Below are 19,577 nucleotides of genomic sequence, written 5' to 3' on the forward strand. Positions count from 1 at the left end.
TGGAAAGAGCAGTAAACAGACTGCAGTGACTTATTTTGGAGAAATAGTAACTTCACTGGAACAGTGATGTTTCAAGCAGGTTTAAAGTGCTTGCAAATAATTAAATCCATGAAATTAGCAGAGGAATTTTTGAGAAACATGGAAGATTTCATTTTATTGTGTTCCAGATGTAATGTTTTTGCTTAGGAAATACCAAAGCACCTTTTTTTTTTTTTTTTTCCTTTCTCCCTGGAATTTATGAACAAAATGTCTTGATATTCTTCTCCAGAACTATGGTTTGGGGATTTTACTAGGGGTTATGGGAAGGGAAAGATAAAAAAACTTTTTTAAACTGACAGGAAGTGTTTTTTGTTGCTCCAAGCATGTTGGCCTAGGGGTGTTCAAAGCTTTTTTCATTTTGGTTGAATCTTTTTTTTTTTTTCCCCTATGGATTTGCTGCCATAACCATCAAGATTCTCTTGGCTGTCTTAAACTGTTCACTCTCAAAAGCTCAGAGCTCTTTTGAATGAGCAGGTAGAGCTTTTGTCATATGCCTGGAAAGGCCACAGAGACGGTGGTATATTTGAGGTTGCTGAGATGGGTAATTTTCCTGCTTTATCTTTTACAGAGACAGCCATGAATATTGGTTACTCCTGCAACTTGCTCTATGATGACATGGAAGATGTTTTCATTATTCAAGGCAGCACATCTGATGACGTACTTAATGAACTGAGGTAAATTAATGAAATACACAGCTTCATTGCCGTGCCCTAGCATTATTTGTATTTTGTGTTATTCCTCCTTCACCCACCCCCCCCACCCCCACCCCCCTGGGCTTTACTTGGTGTAGTTCATTCAGGGACTTTAGATAAGGGCTAGCTGGTTCCCTGGAAGATTCAGCAGCTAATCACAATGTAGAAATCATCTCTCAGGATAAACTCTGAAATTTCTTAATCCAGGAGGTCAAATCTATATAAATACATAAGAAAGCAGAGTCAAGCAGGCAATACTAGATGACATTTGACAGATGATCTGGAGCCACAAAGTCTTTGGCTCCAGACTTGGGCTACACTGTTTCTCTGCTGCTGCTGCTTTTTATCCATATTGTGGTCCTTTTTCTGGACACAGCCTTTTCCTAGCATTATTGGGAATTGTGCCTTCCTCCTTAGTCTTCTCAGTAGACACAAATTCTTAGGTATAGGTGGGAAATGGGAAAGATTTTCAGTCTTTTTCTCTTGAAATAGGTGTTTGCCAGACAGTATGCACAGAAAACTGGCATTCCATTTACTGTCCTTCAGGATGCTCAGATTGTTTGTTTGACATTCAATTAGCATGTATTTAGCACACACTTGTTAGAATTTCAGAAGCAAGTGGATGACCTGCATGAACAACAGCAGCTAAACTATGTAAGGATAGAGGGAAAATTGAAATAAATTAACAAGGGGAAGCATTTAAAAAATATATTTTCATAAAGCTGATTAAACAAGAGATGGATGTCTTACACAAACTTTTCATTGTTATTCTGTCTTTCCCCCCCCCTTTTGTTTTTTCCTTTTTTCCTTTTTTATTTATTTTTTTTCCCCCCCCAGGAATGCAAGGAAAAAGATGAAGCCAGACTCTTTTCTGGACAGCGATGAAATCAACATTCAGTTTGAAAAACCTTCAAAATCCCCCAAACTTATACCTGATGAGCAAGCAAATGGAGTGTATGGTCTGGTTATCACTGGCCACAGCCTGGTAAGGAAGGTTCAGAGTCACTTTAAGAGTGAATTCCATGAATAACTCAATGTGATAAGGACATATGAGAAATGCTTTTAAATTTAAAAGTTAATAAAACCCCATCATTCTAGAGGACCAGATATTTTTTTTTCCTAATTGAAGATTGGATTTGAAGATTAGATGAGACGTCAGAGGTGATGGGCAAGGTTTCAGAAGATTGGAACAGAGAAGAGTTGGCTCTGATGTTATGTTAACAAGAGGTGTAGAGTAGCTGGATCATTTTTCATTTAAGCAAGGATACCAGAAATGTTAGCAGCTTATGGATGCAGCAAGCAGATAAGGTAACATCAGACATGGGTTTCAAGTATGCAGTGACCATATTCTACTAAATATATCTGATAACAGATGTATTTATCAGGTATTATATACATCTTGCTACTTAACAAATAAATTGTTTGACACTATCTCCCATGATGTTGTTCCAAGCTAACTGAAGTAAGAGGATCCAGGCGAAATTGTTAAGTGACATTTGCAAGATTGCTTGGAAAGTATGGCTCTTAAGGGGTCACTGTTGATCTAAACCAACAGTTAAATGGTATCTGCAGGGGGCTATTTGATATTCAGTTTGAATTAACTGCTTAAAAAGAGAGCAGATTACACCAGGCCAGGAGGAACTGCAGGCATGATCAAGTTCAAGATTAGATTTGAAAACATTTTAACATATTGGAGAAATATTTTGGGAAAACAGAGAATGTAATTCAGTGAGAACAAATGCTTTGTCCTCCACTTCCATATAATCTACACACATACAAAATCAGAGATATCTATGTAAAAGCATCATTGGTAAGACCTGTGAGGAAAGCTTCCTGCTTTGTTTGGCATCAGTAAAGCCTTTGTTCAACTTATTTGGGCCATTTTCTCTGAGAAAATACAGAATCATAGATTCTTTTTTTCACTTGGAAAAAGGCCTTTTAGATCATCCATCTCAACCATCATTTAGATCTAGTAAGTCTGGTGCTAAAGCATGTTCCCCAGAACCACATCTACATGTCTTTTAACACATCCAGGGAGGGGACAACAGTTACCAGTATTCACAGAACCACAGAATCACCAAGGTTGGAAGAGACCTCAAAGATCATCAAGTCCAACCTGTTACCACAGACCCCATGACTAAACCATGGCACCAAGTGCCACGTCCAATCCCCTCTTGAACACCTCCAGGGATGGTGACTCCACCACCTCCCTGGGCAGCACATTCCAATGGTGAACGACTCTCTCAGTGAAGAACTTTCTCCTCACCTCCAACCTAAATTTCCCCTGGTGCATCTTGAGACTGTGTCCTCTTGTTCTGGTGCTGATTGCTTGAGAGAAGAGACCAATTCCCTCCTGGCTATAACCACCCTTCAGGTAGTTATAGACAGCAAGAAGGTCTTCCCTGAGCCTCCTCTTCTCCAGGCCAAACAATCCCAGCTCCCTCAGCCTCTCCTCACAGGGCTTGTGCTCAAGGCCTCTCCCCAGCCTTGTTGCCCTTCTCTGGACACGTTCAAGTGTCTCGATGTCCATCTTAAACTGAGGGGCCCAGAACTGGACACAGTACCTAAGGTCTTGGTAATACTCCTCAAATAATAACTGGTAGTTGAATTAAACCAAGATAAGAGAATTTTGGTTGAACACTCTTTCTGGTGAGAATAGTGAAGCATTGTATGAGATTTTCCATATCTGGAAGTTTTTTAGGATAGGCTAAATTATAAAAATAATTTAGAAACATTTCAGCCTGTCTGAGAGGGACATTTAGCCTAGGTTAGGTTTATTTGTATTTTGCTTTCCCAGGTTGCTGATAAAGATATAGAGCAACCCAGCAAATTATTATTCAAAAAATCTCATCTTGCTCCATTTTTGCCTTGTGTACCAAGTATATGGACATTGCATTAGATGAGACACTTTCAGACAGTGCCTATATTGCCACCTACCCTCTCCCTCTCTCATGCTTGCTCCTTTTTTAACTCCAGGGTCTTAATTCTCTGTAGATCTCCACTACAAAATTGACAAGGCCTCTATCGTGTTTGGTGCATCTGCATGGCCAAATTCCCCACTATCCCACCCAGCTGCAAGCACCTCTCTGCTCGTATTCCATCCCATCAGCCCACAGCACAGACCCCGAGCACTGTGCTGTGAAAGCACAACTGGTGGCAGTGACAATACTTTCTTTTTATTCCCGGAAAACCACACACTTACCCACACTCTGGCAAGTAGGTATGTCCCTCAAAAGAAATTCAGATCGGGTCTGTGTGGGAGCAGCCAGACTATATTGCCTGCAGCAGAGTGGGCAATACCTCTCTCATCAAGGACATGGTGTTCTCCTGTGAGAGGACCACTACAACAGTGTGGACAAAACTATATGTTATTTATTTATTTTTATATATTCAGGGAAGACTTTATCACTCCCTACAACTACCTGAAAGGAGGTTGTAGTGGAGGTGGGAGTCCTTCTCTTCTCCCAAGCAATAGGACAAGAGTTGCACCAGGGAAGGTTTAGACTGGATATTAGGAAAACTTTCTCTGCTGAAAGCGTTGAAGCATTACAACAAGCTGCACAGTGAAGCAGTAGGGTCACTGTGCCTGGAGGTATTTGAAAGATGTATAGATGTAGTGCTAGGGAGATGGTTTAGTGGTATACTTGGCAGTGCTAGGTCAGACTTTATGATCTCCAAGGTCTTTTCCAACCTAAATGATTCTGTAATTCTAGAGCTTGAACAATGGTATTACTGCTGATACTGTCCTGCTCAAACACAGCATCTGTTCAGTGCTGCATCACTTGTGTGCAGATGGGTGGGATGGCAGCACATGCACACTCTTGGTCTTGCTTAAACAAAGAGTGAACAGAAGCACATCAGCAGCTGTGATGGCATCACCATACTAACTGATTTGTGTGCAGTATTTATTCATGTGGTATGTGGTAGCATTTTTCTAGTGCTGTGCAGTGAAGATACTGTGGAAAAACCCATCTCTAACTGCACTGACCAGCCAGTACTGAAGCTAAACTATGAAAAGGTCTCTCTTGTTGAGCAAGCCTGCCTGCCACTGACAGGAGGCAAGTGTGGGCGCTGGTGACTCACAGCTCTCTGTTGCAAAAAGAAAGGGTATCTAGCTTAGGGACTGTCTGCCTTATGCAGAAAGGGCAGTGGGCCTGCTGTAATGGCTCTGAGGAGAGAGCTCTGTGAATTTCTTCCATGCATGCTTATTTAGAAGAAGGAAAGAACAGAGCCAGAAAGCATGATCTGAAAGAAATATGCAAAGTTAACTCTGCTCCCTCCTCCTCATATAGAGCTGGAGTGGTGACCAGGCATCCAATTATCTCTGTGCATCCCCAAAAGAAATAATATGGCTGATTAATTTAAAAGGTCAGCACTCAAGAGCAAAATTGCCTTCTCCCTGGCTTTGTTTTGCTTTGTCATTCCCAACTGAGCTCAGCATTTCCCTTTTTTTTTTAATTAAGTACTAGGAAATTGAAATATCTTCTATTTATACCACAGTTCTCCCAGAACTAAAAAATAGACCAAGAGGGATAAGCAGCAATTCTCTTGCATGGATATATATAAGGTTATCTCAGTCCCAGCATCAGCTTTACTAATTTGGTGTTCCTGTTTGAAACTTGTCTTTTGGAACTGGTAGTGCACTGTCAGGATACATCAGCCAGAGCAGCTTTTGTGCAAATATAGCTGTGATGCATCCAAGGCATGTGCTCTTAGGTGATTGCTGCATGGAATGATCTTGAGTGGTGTGGACAATTCCTGCTCTTACACCTTCCTTCTGCTTAATAGAAGATCTAGATCAGTTCTCATTTTCTTACTGCCTCATCCTCTCTGTCAGGCCACGAGCTGCTGCTAGTCTGACCTGAATCGCAGAATCTTGGGATTGAAACAGCCCTTTTGCTGCTTCTTCTCAGGCTTACGCACTGGAAGGGAATCTGGAGGTGGAGCTGGTGAGAACTGCCTGCATGTGTAAAGTGGTGATCTGCTGCCGGGTGACCCCACTGCAGAAGGCTCAGGTGGTGGAGCTGGTGAAGAAATACAAGAAAGCTGTGACCCTGGCAATTGGAGATGGTGCCAACGATGTCAGCATGATCAAAAGTGAGTGATGGGCAACAGCTGGCATACTCTAGCAACCTGACTTGCTGATGTATTTGCTATCTGAGGTGGCCTAGCAGCGAGAAGACATTCAAATATCTTCTGTACTACCCTCTTTGCAGCACCTAGTGGCTGTGCTCCAAGTTTTGGCAGGTTTCTAAAGAGCACTGTCACTATAGGCTACTTGTGTTTTCTGCCTTCCAGGACACACAGGAGGGCTCTTTGCTGTGCTCACACCACCAGGACTGCAGGAAGCTCAGGCTGCACTTACTGCCCATTTCTCTGTTTCTGCTTCAGAGTAGACAAAAAAACCTGCTAGACCTATGATATGTCCACCTGTCTGCACAGCCATTATCACAAGAGCAATACAAAGAACTAATCAGTATGTTTGAGAGCTTTTCTTTCTGCCATGCAGAAAGGAAATCATCATGCCTGTGAATAGTCTGTACAGTGTTACCTGATATTTTTTTATTACTTACATTGGTAGAGCCATTTGTCAGTGATCTCTCTTGAGTTATTAATCAAAGGTTTCTAGGTCCCTTTGTCCTTGAGCTTCATTGGGTGCTCCATTACCTCACTGAATTTGTGAAGAAAAAAAAATAAATTAAAAATTCCCCCAACTCAGTATAATTAAATTAAGATTATTCAGAAGGGCCTATTGCTAATCTTCCTTGTGTTAATTTGCAGGAATTGATTAACTAGAGCCTTTTAATTAAGAAATAAAAGGCTAAGTAGGGAGCTTCAATGGAGATAAATCAGACAGTCAGTAAAGAAAGGATAAGAAAAATTGAAAGTGTACATGGTAATTAGGAACTAACCCACTCCCCCACGAGAGGGTTGGGACTTGGGGATTTTACCAATTCACTGTTCTCTGGAAACCTCTGAATCTAAGAATCCTCTAGACATCAAGATTGTTCTCATTAGTAAAAGCTGTATAATTAGCTGTCACATTAAACTTATGTCCCTATTTAATGAACCCAGGTCACCATTAAAAGAGATGTGACTCTTCTATCTAATTATTTGATTGAACTAATAAAGTCCAGGAAATGTAATAAAGGCTAGAGTCTTCCTTCTAGCACTGTATCTGAGAAATCTTTAAAGGGTTTGAACATTTTGATTGGGATGCTAAGGCTGCTGGAAGGACATGCATGCAAGTAAATGTAAGTCAGATGTCAACATGACTTATTTTTTTTCATAACAGCAGCTGCTATGATCACCACCATTTACACTGTTGGAATACATTCAGAAAGAAAACATGAATTGTCACTGAGGGTGCAGTTTCATTCGAATAGTAAAAGCCAAGATACTAGAAGTGTTTCAACACAGACAAAATCAAAATGCTGATGAGAAAACCAACCCCCCCCCCCCCCCCAAATCTCCTTGTTTCATAGAAATAACATTAGCTATGACTTTTTATAGAGGCTTGGAGGGAATGAGGGAATGAACAGTGTTACAGTGCAGAGAACTCAGTTTTAAAATGGGATGATCAAAGTGTAATGGTATGATCTGTAACTTCTTGCTGCAGCTGCCCACATTGGGGTTGGCATCAGTGGCCAGGAGGGGATGCAGGCAGTCTTGTCCAGCGACTTCTCCTTTGCACAGTTCCGTTACCTGCAGCGCCTGCTCCTGGTCCACGGCCGGTGGTCCTACATCCGTATGTGCAAGTTCCTCAAATACTTCTTCTATAAGAATTTTGCCTTCACGTTAGTGCACTTCTGGTATGGCTTCTTCTCTGGCTTCTCAGCACAGGTAGGTCCAGCTTCTCTTGTCTCACGGTCATGTCTAGCTAGCATTTTCAGCAAAGCACCTGGAAACATTTTAAAAGGAAGAAGACTAAGCTACTCCCCCACCTCCCTCCCCCCTCACTGAGCGGAACACAGGTCTGTCTTCTTCAGCTGTATGAGTATAAAGCAGATATTGCTGCCCTCGTTATGCTGCCTGAAGACATTTAGGTGCATTATGAAGCACAAAGATCCTTCATGGGACTTTTGAAAGTGTTCTAAGGGACTACAACAATTAAACAAGGATAACGATTACACAGAGGCGTGACTACAGAATCATATGATCATTGGTTTGGGTTGGGAGGGATCTTTAAAGACCATCTAGTCCAACCCCCATGCAATAAGCCGGGACATAGAATACATAGAATAAACCAGGTTGGAAGAGACCTTCAAGATCATCGCGTCCAACCCATCAACCAATCCAACCCACCTAAACAACTAACCCATGGCACCAAGCACCCCATCAAGTCTTCTCCTGAAAACCTCCAATGTTGGTGACTCCACCACCTCCCCAGGCAGCCCATTCCAATGGGCAATCACTCTTTCTGTATAGAACTTTTTCCTAACATCCAGCCTGAACCTCCCCTGGCGCAGCCTGAGACTGTGTCCTCTTGTTCTGGTAGTGGCTGCCTGGGAGAAGAGACCAACATCCGTCTGTCTACAGCCTCCCTTCAGGTAGTTGTAGAGAGCAATAAGGTCACCCCTGAGTCTCCTCTTCTCCAGGCTAAGCAACTCCAGCTCCCTCAGCCTCTCCTCGTAGGGCTTGTGTTCCAAACCCCTCACCAACTTTGTTGCTCTTCTCTGGACTCGTTCCAGCAAGTCAACATCCTTCCTAAACTGAGGGGCCCAGAACTGGACACAGTACTCGAGGTGCGGCCTAACCAGTGCAGTGTACAGGGGCAGAATGACCTCCCTGCTCCTGCTGGCCACACTGTTCCTTCATGTTTGTAGGGATGGGGTTTCTACCACCTATCTGGGCAACGTGTGCCTGTGTTTCACCACACTCATTGTAAAGAGTCTTCCTTTTATCTAGTATAAAACTACCTTCTCTTAGTTTAAAACCATTACCCCTTGTCCTATTGCTAAAGATCCTGAAAAAAGTCTGTCCTCATCATTTCTGTAGGTCCCCTTTAAGTACTGAAAGGCCACAACAGAGCCTTCCTAGAGCCTCCTTCAGGCTGAACAGCTCCAAGTTTGTCAACCTTTCCTCATAGAAGAGGTGTTCCAGCCCTCTGTTTGTGACCACTTTGGCACAGACTTGCGTAGGACTTACGCTTTCTCTATTTGCATATTTGAAGCAGCTTGCAAGAAGAACAAATCTCCTGCAGCAGAAAAATACTCTGCCAGTTTAAAACAAACCAATGTCCAATCCACCCCAGCGCTGGGAAAGTGCAGATAGACGATGGGCAAGTGTCAGCCCTGGGGCTGAGGGTGCCAGGTTGGAGGCAGGATCTCTTGACTGCTGATTGCCCACCACGGAGCACTGCTTCCACCTGGTGTCCCCAGTCAGGATGTTCCTGCATTTAATTGTGTGTATTTTTGGAAAAGATTAGCCTTTTGCTAACTTAATCCTCTATTTTATCTTTTTTTTCAGACTGTCTACGATGAGTGGTTCATTACACTTTACAATTTGGTATACACTTCCCTCCCGGTGCTAGGAATGAGCCTTTTTGATCAGGTACTCTTTCTATCATAATTTGGATGTTTTTACAGAGGTTTTATCTCCAGGTGCTTTGAGCTGGTTTCATGAAGCAAAAGGAGATGACTTTTTTGGCTAGCTGTTGTGATAGCCCCTTAAATTGTCTCCTGCCAGTGAGATCTAAAACTGCACAAAAAAGGGATAGACCAGGGAGGAGATGGTGTATTGATCCTGATTTGGCCTATGGGTTTACAGTGTGTGATGAGATTTTTGAGTTAGGCTGTTGATTGCAGTAAAAGCTGCCATTGCAACACTCCCCTGAAATAGTCACATCTCTTGCTAACTATGGTCCTGCATCCTGACAAGCCACCTTTTTAACAGCCACACAACACAATGAATTAACTGAAACCACGTTTTTCAGGTTTCTAGTGGAAGTCTCTCTGCAGTAATTCCACATACGCATTTCTAACCTCATCATTACTGTTCAACAAGACATAGGGGCAATAAAGGTGTTCCTATAATATGCCTTTTGCAAGTTAAGCAAGTAAAACGCTGTTCTACAGTGGTTCACAGTGTTCAGCTCTGGAAACTTAAGGGATCCAGGTTAGATAGACTTGCCTGTGTGTGGGCACAGGGGAGGTATTTTCTATCCCTCCATTTCCAGGCAACTTTCTGTAGAACAGACCATTCAGACTTTTTAAGATTAAGTATACCTTCCTTAGCACAAGATAGAATACCTAGGTGACCTTGTCTTGTCACAGGCTAGTTAGCACAAATGAGTGAATTGTGTGTCATACCTTTTCTCATGGAAATGCCTGTCACAGAGATGTGCCCACCCTAAGTGTTCTTGTGTGGTTGACTGGGTAGGCGTCAGCAAATCTGACAATCTCCTCTCTGCTTTCAGGATGTGGATGATCGTTGGAGCATTCTGTTTCCTCAGCTGTATGTGCCTGGCCAGCAGAACCTCTATTTTAACAAAATGGTGTTTGTCATGTGCATGTTGCAAGGAATCTACAGTTCCCTCATTCTCTTCTTTATCCCCTATGGGGCTATGTACAATACAATGAGGAGTGATGGGAAGGCCATTGCTGACTACCAGTCCTTTGCACTCATGGCACAGACCTGCTTACTGATTGTGGTGTCTGTACAGGTAAGGCATCCCAGGTGATATAGACAGGAATTAATTGTTGTTTTATGAAGGCAGCATCTGGTGGGCCACTTTGGGACCCTGATAATGTTGTATTTGCTGTTGTATCTTGCATTATTGCAAAAAAAATCCCAAACAACACCCAACCACCTCCCCGAAAAAAACCCCACCAATCACCAACAAAAAAAACCCCAAACAAACAAAAAAACCCAACACCACCTAAAATGTCTCTTGACACCAGATGACTCCCCTCAGTTCAGCAGAGCAACAGATTTGCATGTTATTAAAGATCAGGGTGACAGGAAAGCAGAGCTTTTGCCTCAGGAAGTTTGAAGGCACAGCAGACAAAAAAGTTAAGGCTGGGAACAGAGAAGGATTCATTCCAGATTTATAGGAAGGATTTGAAGCACAGGGAGGGCTGTCTGTCTGCTATCAGGCAGTTATTTATAGGGTCTGAATTATGGGCCTATCTGTAGCATGCATGATGCAGATGCTAGATTGCACTTGCTGGAAGAAATAGCTAAGACTTGGGTGGTACAAAATTCATATGGTACTAGCAGGATAAGAAATCTTAAAAGATAATGGTTTCTGCTGTCTGGGGTCTTGTAGGTGTCTTCTCCTGACTTTAAATGCTGGATCACAGCTTGAGGGTGTGGGAATATAAGCATGGTGTGTTTGAACTTAGTATCCTGTCTCCAGTACCAGCCACTGGTGAACACTTGAGAACTACAGCAAATGTAGTACCCTGAACAGTATCCCAGCATCCTATGATCTATGGCCCTGTATTTGAGACTTGAATAAATAACTCTTGAGAACAGGTGTACAAAGCAGAGGACGAGCTGTCTTCAGTAGAGATCTGCTAAATAATTAAGGCACTAACAATACCTGCACTAACAATACCTGTATTGCTCCCTTCTTTCAGATTGGCTTGGACACCTCATACTGGACAGTTGTGAACCAGTTCTTCATCTGGGGCAGTCTTTCTGTTTACTTTGCTATCACCTTCACCATGTATAGTGATGGCATGTACCTGATCTTCACAGCCTCATTTCCCTTCATTGGTAAGCCCTGGGACGAATATGGCTTGTACTCAGAGTAGACATTTTGTGGGGTTTAAATCTGTTGAGAATTTCTTGCACGTCTCCAGAGGCAATACAGAATATATTGATTGCCTGTTCTATAAAAAAAAAAATGCTATGGCATTTCTGGGGGCTGCTGGAAATGCTTATTTTGAATCCCATCTATTCAGGTGAATGTGTGCCACAGTCACTTCCTTGCATAAGAATGCACCTTCACATGCAGCCAGAGGAATGGTCCTTTAAATGAACCTACTGAACTGGCTGGAATGCTTTCTGCCACTCTTCTACATTCTCTTTCCAAGTGTCCAATTCTTACAAGTATCTAGGAGCATTTTAGTTGGATTTTGATGCAAGTGCTTTTGTAAACAAGCTACCTTGTTGGAACAGGAGAGCACTGAAGTACAACTTCCCATTAGATATGAGGAAAACACCACGTGATCATGACCAGCCTTCAGCCAGGTTAAATGGCAAATTCACAACAATGACAACAACTCCAGAGATAACTAGGTCTTTGGAGTTACTCTACATAACAGGTTTCTGAACACACACAAAAAGTGAAGGATGACATAAAAATTAGTGACTCCCCAGACTCTGACAAAGATGAAGATGAAATCTTAACACAGTAGTTAAGATGATTTCAATATCTCTGTGCATCCACAGCCAGTAACAATACAGTATTGTTAAGAGACTCTACTTCTGAAATCTTAACACTTTTGATTTCAAGTGTCTGATTGGTGTGTCAGTCAATCAATGCCTTATTTCTGGATTAATTCTTATGCAAAGACACATTCAGCCCATCTTCACTGCAGTTCCAAGAGCCCAGCCATTTTACAAATATCTGAGATGCAGGTCAGTTGTTGCAAGGGTTTCCAAACAGGTGCTCACTTCCACTGTAAGATGGCTTTTAGTATAAAAAAAGCAGAGAGAAGAGCGAGTGCCCAGTTTCCAACAGCAGGTAGCTCTATCTGTATCTGTATCTGTATCTGTATCTGTATCTCTCCCTCCCTCTCTCTCTCTCTCTCTCTCTCTCTCTCTCTCTCTCTCTCTGTATCTATCTCTATCTCTATCTCTATCTCTATCTCTATCTCTATCTCTATCTCTATCTCTATCTCTATCTCTATCTCTATCTCTATCTCTATCTCTATCTCTATCTCTATCTCTATCTCTATCTGCTGCTCTGTTGGTATTATGTAAGTTAAATTATCCATAATGCTGAGAGCTGCTTCATAAGGTCTCAGTCTGAAATTATTTTTAAGGGCAGTGTTTCTAGTCTGGATTCAGACAACTTGTTTGCTTTAATTTTGGTGGAATTGTATCACAGCAGAATTTGGCTGAAAAGAAAACATTCAGCAACTTTATTGCCAACAATAGCATCATTAAGCTTTTTACTAAGAGTTTTGTAGACTGCCTGTTCTGCCTTACATTCCTTCAGTTTTGGAGGATCCAGAAGTGAGCATTTTGTTTTCAAAGAAGGTGGCAGTGGCACAGCAGCATATGTCAGTTGCTCTGCCAATGTATCTATTAGGCCATGCCGTCCATGCAGACATCCAGTGCAACAGCATGCACCCCTCATAAAGTGCTGTAAGCCTGTCATCTGCTGGGCAGTCAGTACTCCATGTGCTTCAGGAAATGCTTCTGGAAACTAAGAAAATAATAGTATTTCTTTTGCACTAGAGTTCTGGTAAAAGATGAGAGGGATGGACTCCTGCTGAAGGTCTCCTCAACATTTAAATCAATTCTTTGCAGGGATTTGACTCTAAAGAGATGAGGTGCTTACTCTGACATCCTTGTCATCCTGAGTTCTTGCTGCAGTTGTGTCTGGACACTGCATTTTTCTTGGCTCATCTTAGAGTGTTATATTGCCATTGCTGTCCTCTCTACAGCTGATTTATTTCACTGTTGGAGGTGGTGTATGCTTCATGTTTTGCTCTGTCTTCCAATTGCTCTGGAATCACAGAGAGTGGAAGGTTCAGGTAAATGACAGTGAGAGGTGCTGCTGTTAATGGTTTTAATCATATCTTTGTGTTTCAGGTACTGCTCGAAATACCCTCAGCCAACCAAATGTGTGGCTGGCAATCTTCCTCAGCATCACCCTCTGTGTGCTGCCTGTAGTTGGCTTTCGATTCCTGAAGGCACAGTTAAAGCCAACTCCCAGTGACAAAGTAAGGAGGTGGTTTGTTAAACCAGAAATCATGCTTAAATCATGCTTACTATCATCTCAGCTTACTGAGGAGCCATATTGCATGGGCTTGGCATTGCTCAGAGCATTATGTCTTTATAGGTGCAAGTGCTGCCATCCTTTCCCAGTGTCTCTTGAGAAAGAGAACTGAGTTTGAGTTTTGGCATAGTTTAAACCTTCTGTAACTGGGACTAAGGCTGAGGTTATTTAGATATGGATTAGATTGTACTGAAGTGAGGAAGCTGTGTAGTAGTTTAGTGCTGCAGCTTAGTGGCAAAGAGTGAGGTGTTCCTCCTGCCAGTTCTCAGCCTGGTAGATCATAGCCCTTTGCTCTCCACGCAGGTGTGCTATTTTCTGGGGATTTTTTTTACTTCAGAATTTACTTCGTTTGTAGCCAAAGTATTTGTAGCCAAATACCACCCCCTCGAATCCAGCAGCCCTCCCATCCCTAGGAATATGAAGAAGAGGTCATTAGGGCAAGGAGAGGTCGGTAGAGATGGAGTGGGCCGGGAGAGCACACAGCTCGTTACAGCCAATGAAACCCTCCAGAAGATCGTAGTAAGCGTGCCCCCTCCCCGTCCCCTCCGTCCTAGCTATCAGATAGGACCATCTCCTAAATGCTGCTGCCACCTGGTGTGTCCTTCGTCTTCCTGCAGCGAGCTGCGAGACACGAATGTCTCCGAGCACGACCCCACAGTATCACAGTATAACTAAGGTTGGAAGAGACCCCAAGGATCATCGAGTCCAACCTGTCACCACAGACCTCATGACTAGACCATGGCACCAAGTGCCACGTCCAGTCTCCTCTTGAACACCTTGGACCCTACAGGCGTGCTCCTCGGTGCTCCTCAGGGGCTGCCCTGATCATCCTTGGGATGTCTGGGAAGCTCTGCAGGTGCTCCAGGGCTCTTGGAGAATGAGTGAAGGGGAACTCCCAGCCCTTGCTTAGGGGTAGGTGGTCCTAGAGAAGATTTCAAGGAAGGTCCTCAGAATTACAGCATGACAGAATTAGCCATGTTGGAAAAGACCTTCGAGTTCATCAAGTCCAACCTATCAGGACACAGTTTAAGGCAGTTCGGGTATGTCAAAATGGCCTGTTTAGCCTTCAGTTAAGAAGTCCAACATAGCTATGTCCCACAATCCTAGCCTCGGTGCTTGGGCTGAGCATCAACAGAGGAAGCATCCTCAGGTTGCACCAAGAAAGGTTTAGGTTGGACATTAGCAAAAATTTCTTCACTGAAAGGGCCATGAAGGCCCTACTCCCCCGAGCAGGCTGCTCGGGGAGGTGGTGGAGTCACCTTCCCTGGAGGTATTTAAAACATGAAGATGTGACACTGTGGGGTGTGGTTTCAGTGGTGAGCTGGCAGTGTTTGGTCAACAGTTGAACTTGATGATCTTAATGGTCTCTTCCAGACAAAATGGTTCTATGATTCTTTCTCTCTACGGTGCAAAATCACTTTAATATGCCACCTCATCTGAGAAGTGTATTATCACAGGAGAGGAGTGTTTGGGTTTCCTGCTGGCAATATGAGAGGAACTTAAATATAGGCCTGATGATTAGAGAGGCAAAATACCTGCAGCTGCTGCTGTCCCAGGCAGGAATGGCGATGGAAGTCCAGTGGCTGGGGATTCTGCCGAGCCTCTGGCACTCATTCCTGGCCTCCTGCCTTTGACAGAACTTTTGATTCTGGGTCAGTTTACATGACACCAGGCCTGCTGGTGACAGATGGGGTACACCTGTCTCAAAGTGGGGAAAAGGATCTGCACAGGAGTTAGAAGGGCTCAACAAAAGAGCTTTAAACTAGTTTTGAAGGTGGAGAGGCATAAAATTAGGGTCACTATAGATAAGCATCAGAGTGGCATGCCAGTGTAGATGGTGTGCTAGCAAAGTCATTCAGTTTGCAGTCTCAGTGGAGGTAGGGGATGGATATTCATGTGTCAACACATATGCAAGGGTTATTGATGTGATGGAAACTGAGAAGCTCCCGAGAATGGTCATGTAGGATTTAGGGCTTCTTCCTCCAAAAAGCTAACAGCATCAATAGATCAGCTGAAGCTGGGCTATCTACTCCAATGCATGCTGAACTCTGTGCAGAGGGGAAACTGTGATACAGTTGACATGACAGAAACACACAACTGGAGTACTGTGCTGGATGGCTATAAACTCCAGCAGGGATGGAAAGGCTGTGGGCTATCCCTCTATGTGGCAGCCAGTCACCAGTGGTGTGCCCCAGCGATCAGTACTGGGCCCCATGCTCTTTAACATCTTTATTGATGATCTGGACGAGGACATTGAGTCCATCATCAGTAAATTTGCTGACGACACCAAGCTGGGGGCAGGAGTTGATCTGCTGGAGGGTAGAGAGGCTCTGCAGAGGGACCTCGACAGGCTGGGCAGATGGGCAGAGTCCAACGGCATGAGACTGAACACATCCAAGTGCCGGGTTCTGCACATTGGCCACAGCAACCCCATGCAGAGCTACAGGCTGGGGTCAGAGTGGCTGGAGAGCAGTCAGGCTGAGAGGGACCTGGGGGTGCTGGTCGACGGTAGACTGAACATGAGCCTGCAGTGTGCCCAGGCAGCTAAGAGGGCCAATGGCATCCTGGCCTGCATCAGGAACAGTGTGGCCAGCAGGAGCAGGGAGGTCATTCTGCCCCTGTACACTGCACTGGTTAGGCCGCACCTCGAGTACTGTGTCCAGTTCTGGGCCCCTCAGTTTAGGAAGGATGTTGACTTGCTGGAACGAGTCCAGAGAAGAGCAACAAAGTTGGTGAGGGGTTTGGAACATAAGCCCTACGAGGAGAGGCTGAGGGAGCTGGGGTTGCTTAGCCTGGAGAAGAGGAGACTGAGGGGTGACCTTATTACTCTCTACAACTACCTGAAGGGAGGTTGTAGACAGACGGATGTTGGTCTCTTCTCCCAGGCAAGCAGTACCAGAACAAGAGGACACAGTCTCAGGCTGCGCCAGGGGAGGTTCAGGCTGGATGTTAGAAAAAAGTTCTATACAGAAAGAGTGATTGCCCATTGGAATGGGCTGCCTGGGGAGGTGGTGGAGTCGCCATCACTGGAGGTTTTCAGGAGGAGACTTGATGGGGTGCTTGGTGCCGTGGGTTAGTTGTTTGGGTGGTGTTGGATTGGTTGATGGGTTGGACGCGATGATCTTGAAGGTCTCTTCCAACCTGGTTTATTCTATATATTCTATGTATTCTATGTCAGGGAATGTTTTGATTGACTTGAGCTTAATGATGGTGACAATAGACTTGACAATAACACGGTGGGAATCTGTTACAGATTGCCTAACCAGGATGAAGGGGCAGAAAAAATCTACAAGTCTGAGAAGACTCACAATCTCCAGCCCTCCCTTCCCTAAATCAGGAAGGCACCCCCCTGCCCCAGACCTGTTGTTTGTGAGCAGAGAAGGACTTGTGTGTGATGCACAGGTTGGAGGTTGTCTTGGGCAACTCAGAGGACTACAAGGATGTAGTGAGGTCATGCAGGAAGAAAATTAAAAGTGCCAAAGTCCAGCTAGAATCTGGCTACTGCTTTAAGAGGTGGAGTGGTTTGAGCCTTTACTGGGATTTAAGAGCTCAGATGGGGGGACAAGACTGAGAATCCCTCCCCTACTTCTACCCCCACCTCCTCAAAGGGAAAAAAAAAAGGGAAATAAAGGGGGATAAGGAAAAAAAGGAGGAGGTAAATCTACTGAGAAATAATTTGGAGTCAGATTGGAAGTAGAGAGTTTAAAATAAATATATATACATACATTTATATCTATACACACACATATATAAAACAATAACAGGAAGGGTTCACAAGGGTAAGGAACAAGGATGGATAGGATGACTATATATACAAAACCATCAGTCCTTCGAAGATGCAGCAGGGAGAAAGGCCAGGCCCTACCACATGGCAGAGAACCAAGAAGCCAGCAGCCACTCTCTTAGACCTTTCATCCCAGTGAGGCAGAAGTAAAACAGAGCAAATGGCTGCAGTGTCTTCCTTTTCATAGGTTTGCTGGACAGGGAGGGGGAGTGGAATACACAACGCAGTTCCCCAGGGGGAAAAACCCCTTCTGGGGGGAAGCAAGGCTTTCACAACCCCTACCCCTACCCGTCCCTGTCCCTGTCCCCCCCCCCCCCACTGCTTTCAGGATGGGGGTAACCCATCACAAGAGGCAATAAAAAGTGTTTCTACAAATCCATTAGATACAAAAGCCAGACTAGAGAGTTGCTCTCCACGTGCCCAGATGCTAGAGCTGGGTGACAAGGACAGGGAGCAGAACAAAGCCCCTATGATATAAGAGGAAATGGTCAGTGACCTGCTATACCACCTAGAAGAAAATATGGAGCTGGTTGGGATCCATGCAAGCACACTGAGCAAGATGGCAGAAGTACTCACCAAGCCACTTTCAGTCATTTACCAGCAGTCCTTGCTAGCTGGAGAGGTCCTAGTTGACTTGAGGTTAGCAAACGTGGTGCTTCTCTACAGTAAGGACTGGAAGGAGGATGCAGGAACTACAGGCCTATTAGTTTGACCTCAGTGCTGGGGAAGGTCACATGCAGGAACTGGAGTTGTTTAGTTTGGAGAAAAGAAGGCTGAGGTGAGATCTCTTTGCTTTCTACAAGGACCTGAAAGGAGATTATAGTGAGGTGAGGTCAGCCTCTTCCCCCAGGTAATGAGCAATAGGACAAGAGGAAATGGCTTCAAGTTGCACCACGGGAGGTTTAGATTTGACATCAGCAAAAAATTATTTCCCCAAAGGGTTGTGAAACACTGGATGGACTGCTCAGGGAAGTTACCATCCCTGTGGATATTTCAAATCCATGTGGTGCTAACAGACATGATTTAGTGGTGACCTGGCAGTGATAACAGTTGTACTTGATGATCTTAAACATCTTTTGTAGCCCAAACAATTCTATGGTTCTTTGAAGCTGCCTTCTCAAAAGATACTCATCTGCAGATGATCTTAGTGGCCACACGAGAGCAGAGAGCTCACTACCTACCTGCAAACAAAGTGCATTACTTCATTCTCTTCTGCCAAGGAACATGAAAACCTCTTGGTCACCAGTCTCATCATAAAAAGCTTTTACCTGCTGAAGGTCCCTTTCAGTAACCGATTTTCTAGATTAAGTAAGACAGTTTAAAAGTATGTCCTTATTTGTTTTCTGCACATTTGGCGATGGATTAGATGCTTTCCACCTATTGGGCTATTTGACTGAAAGTCTGAAATACCTGCAGTAATACCCCAACCAGATGATCACAGCGCTGTGAGGGACAATGCATTGAAATCATTCCTTCCCATCACTTAAAGATGACACTTCCATTAACACCTTTTAGAATAAAACTGTCTTCTCCTTTTACCAGGCAGCCATCCTGCGCTGCCAGTTCAGTTTCTGCTCTGCAACCCCTCCTGCCATCCACCTTGTCAACAACTTTCAGCTCTGGACCGCTGCTTCTGTTCCCCTTTTAACTGTGCTTGTGAATAACAATGCACTTCTCACTTTCCCCATCTTATATGCTGATTTCAGGTCCTGCTCAAGATCAAAGAAGCCAAAAAACAGCCACCTCCACCTTCACCCAAGAGACGCCTGCGTCGGACCAGCACCCGCCGCTCCGGTTACGCCTTCTCCCATCAGCATGGCTTTGGAGCACTCATCATGTCTGGGAGAAACATGCGACCAAAATCACCTTTTGCCACAACAGGAACATTTTCACCAAACAGTGACAAATATAAACACAAAGGACTGTAAGAAAAAAAACCCAAAACCCACCCCTCCAAAAACCAAACCCAAACAGCACCAACAACACAACAAATCAAAAAACCGTGAAAGCAAACCAAAGAAGTAAACAGCTGCCAGGAGAGGAGGCTGTGCTTTCTGCAAAGCACAGAGACAGTGGCTGCCCAGAATGCTGCCCTCTGGCAGCA

General features: G+C 44.1%; 1 protein-coding gene across 1 annotated transcript in view; it reads left to right on the top strand.

The window, feature by feature from the left end:
* ATP8B2 (ATPase phospholipid transporting 8B2) overlaps positions 1 to 19,401 on the top strand; it is an 81,897-nt gene extending 62,496 nt beyond the window's left edge. Inside the window, exons 20-28 of the mRNA XM_054178405.1 lie at positions 608 to 713; positions 1,569 to 1,716; positions 5,645 to 5,828; positions 7,351 to 7,574; positions 9,201 to 9,284; positions 10,150 to 10,395; positions 11,315 to 11,453; positions 13,503 to 13,633; positions 19,180 to 19,401. Of these exons, the coding sequence (XP_054034380.1) occupies positions 608 to 713; positions 1,569 to 1,716; positions 5,645 to 5,828; positions 7,351 to 7,574; positions 9,201 to 9,284; positions 10,150 to 10,395; positions 11,315 to 11,453; positions 13,503 to 13,633; positions 19,180 to 19,401 (1,484 nt within the window). The remainder of the gene's footprint in view (positions 1 to 607; positions 714 to 1,568; positions 1,717 to 5,644; positions 5,829 to 7,350; positions 7,575 to 9,200; positions 9,285 to 10,149; positions 10,396 to 11,314; positions 11,454 to 13,502; positions 13,634 to 19,179) is intronic.
* Positions 19,402 to 19,577: the final 176 nt, after the last annotated feature.

Source organism: Dryobates pubescens, chromosome Z, assembly GCF_014839835.1.
Source record: "Dryobates pubescens isolate bDryPub1 chromosome Z, bDryPub1.pri, whole genome shotgun sequence".
Classification (NCBI taxonomy): domain Eukaryota; kingdom Metazoa; phylum Chordata; class Aves; order Piciformes; family Picidae; genus Dryobates; species Dryobates pubescens.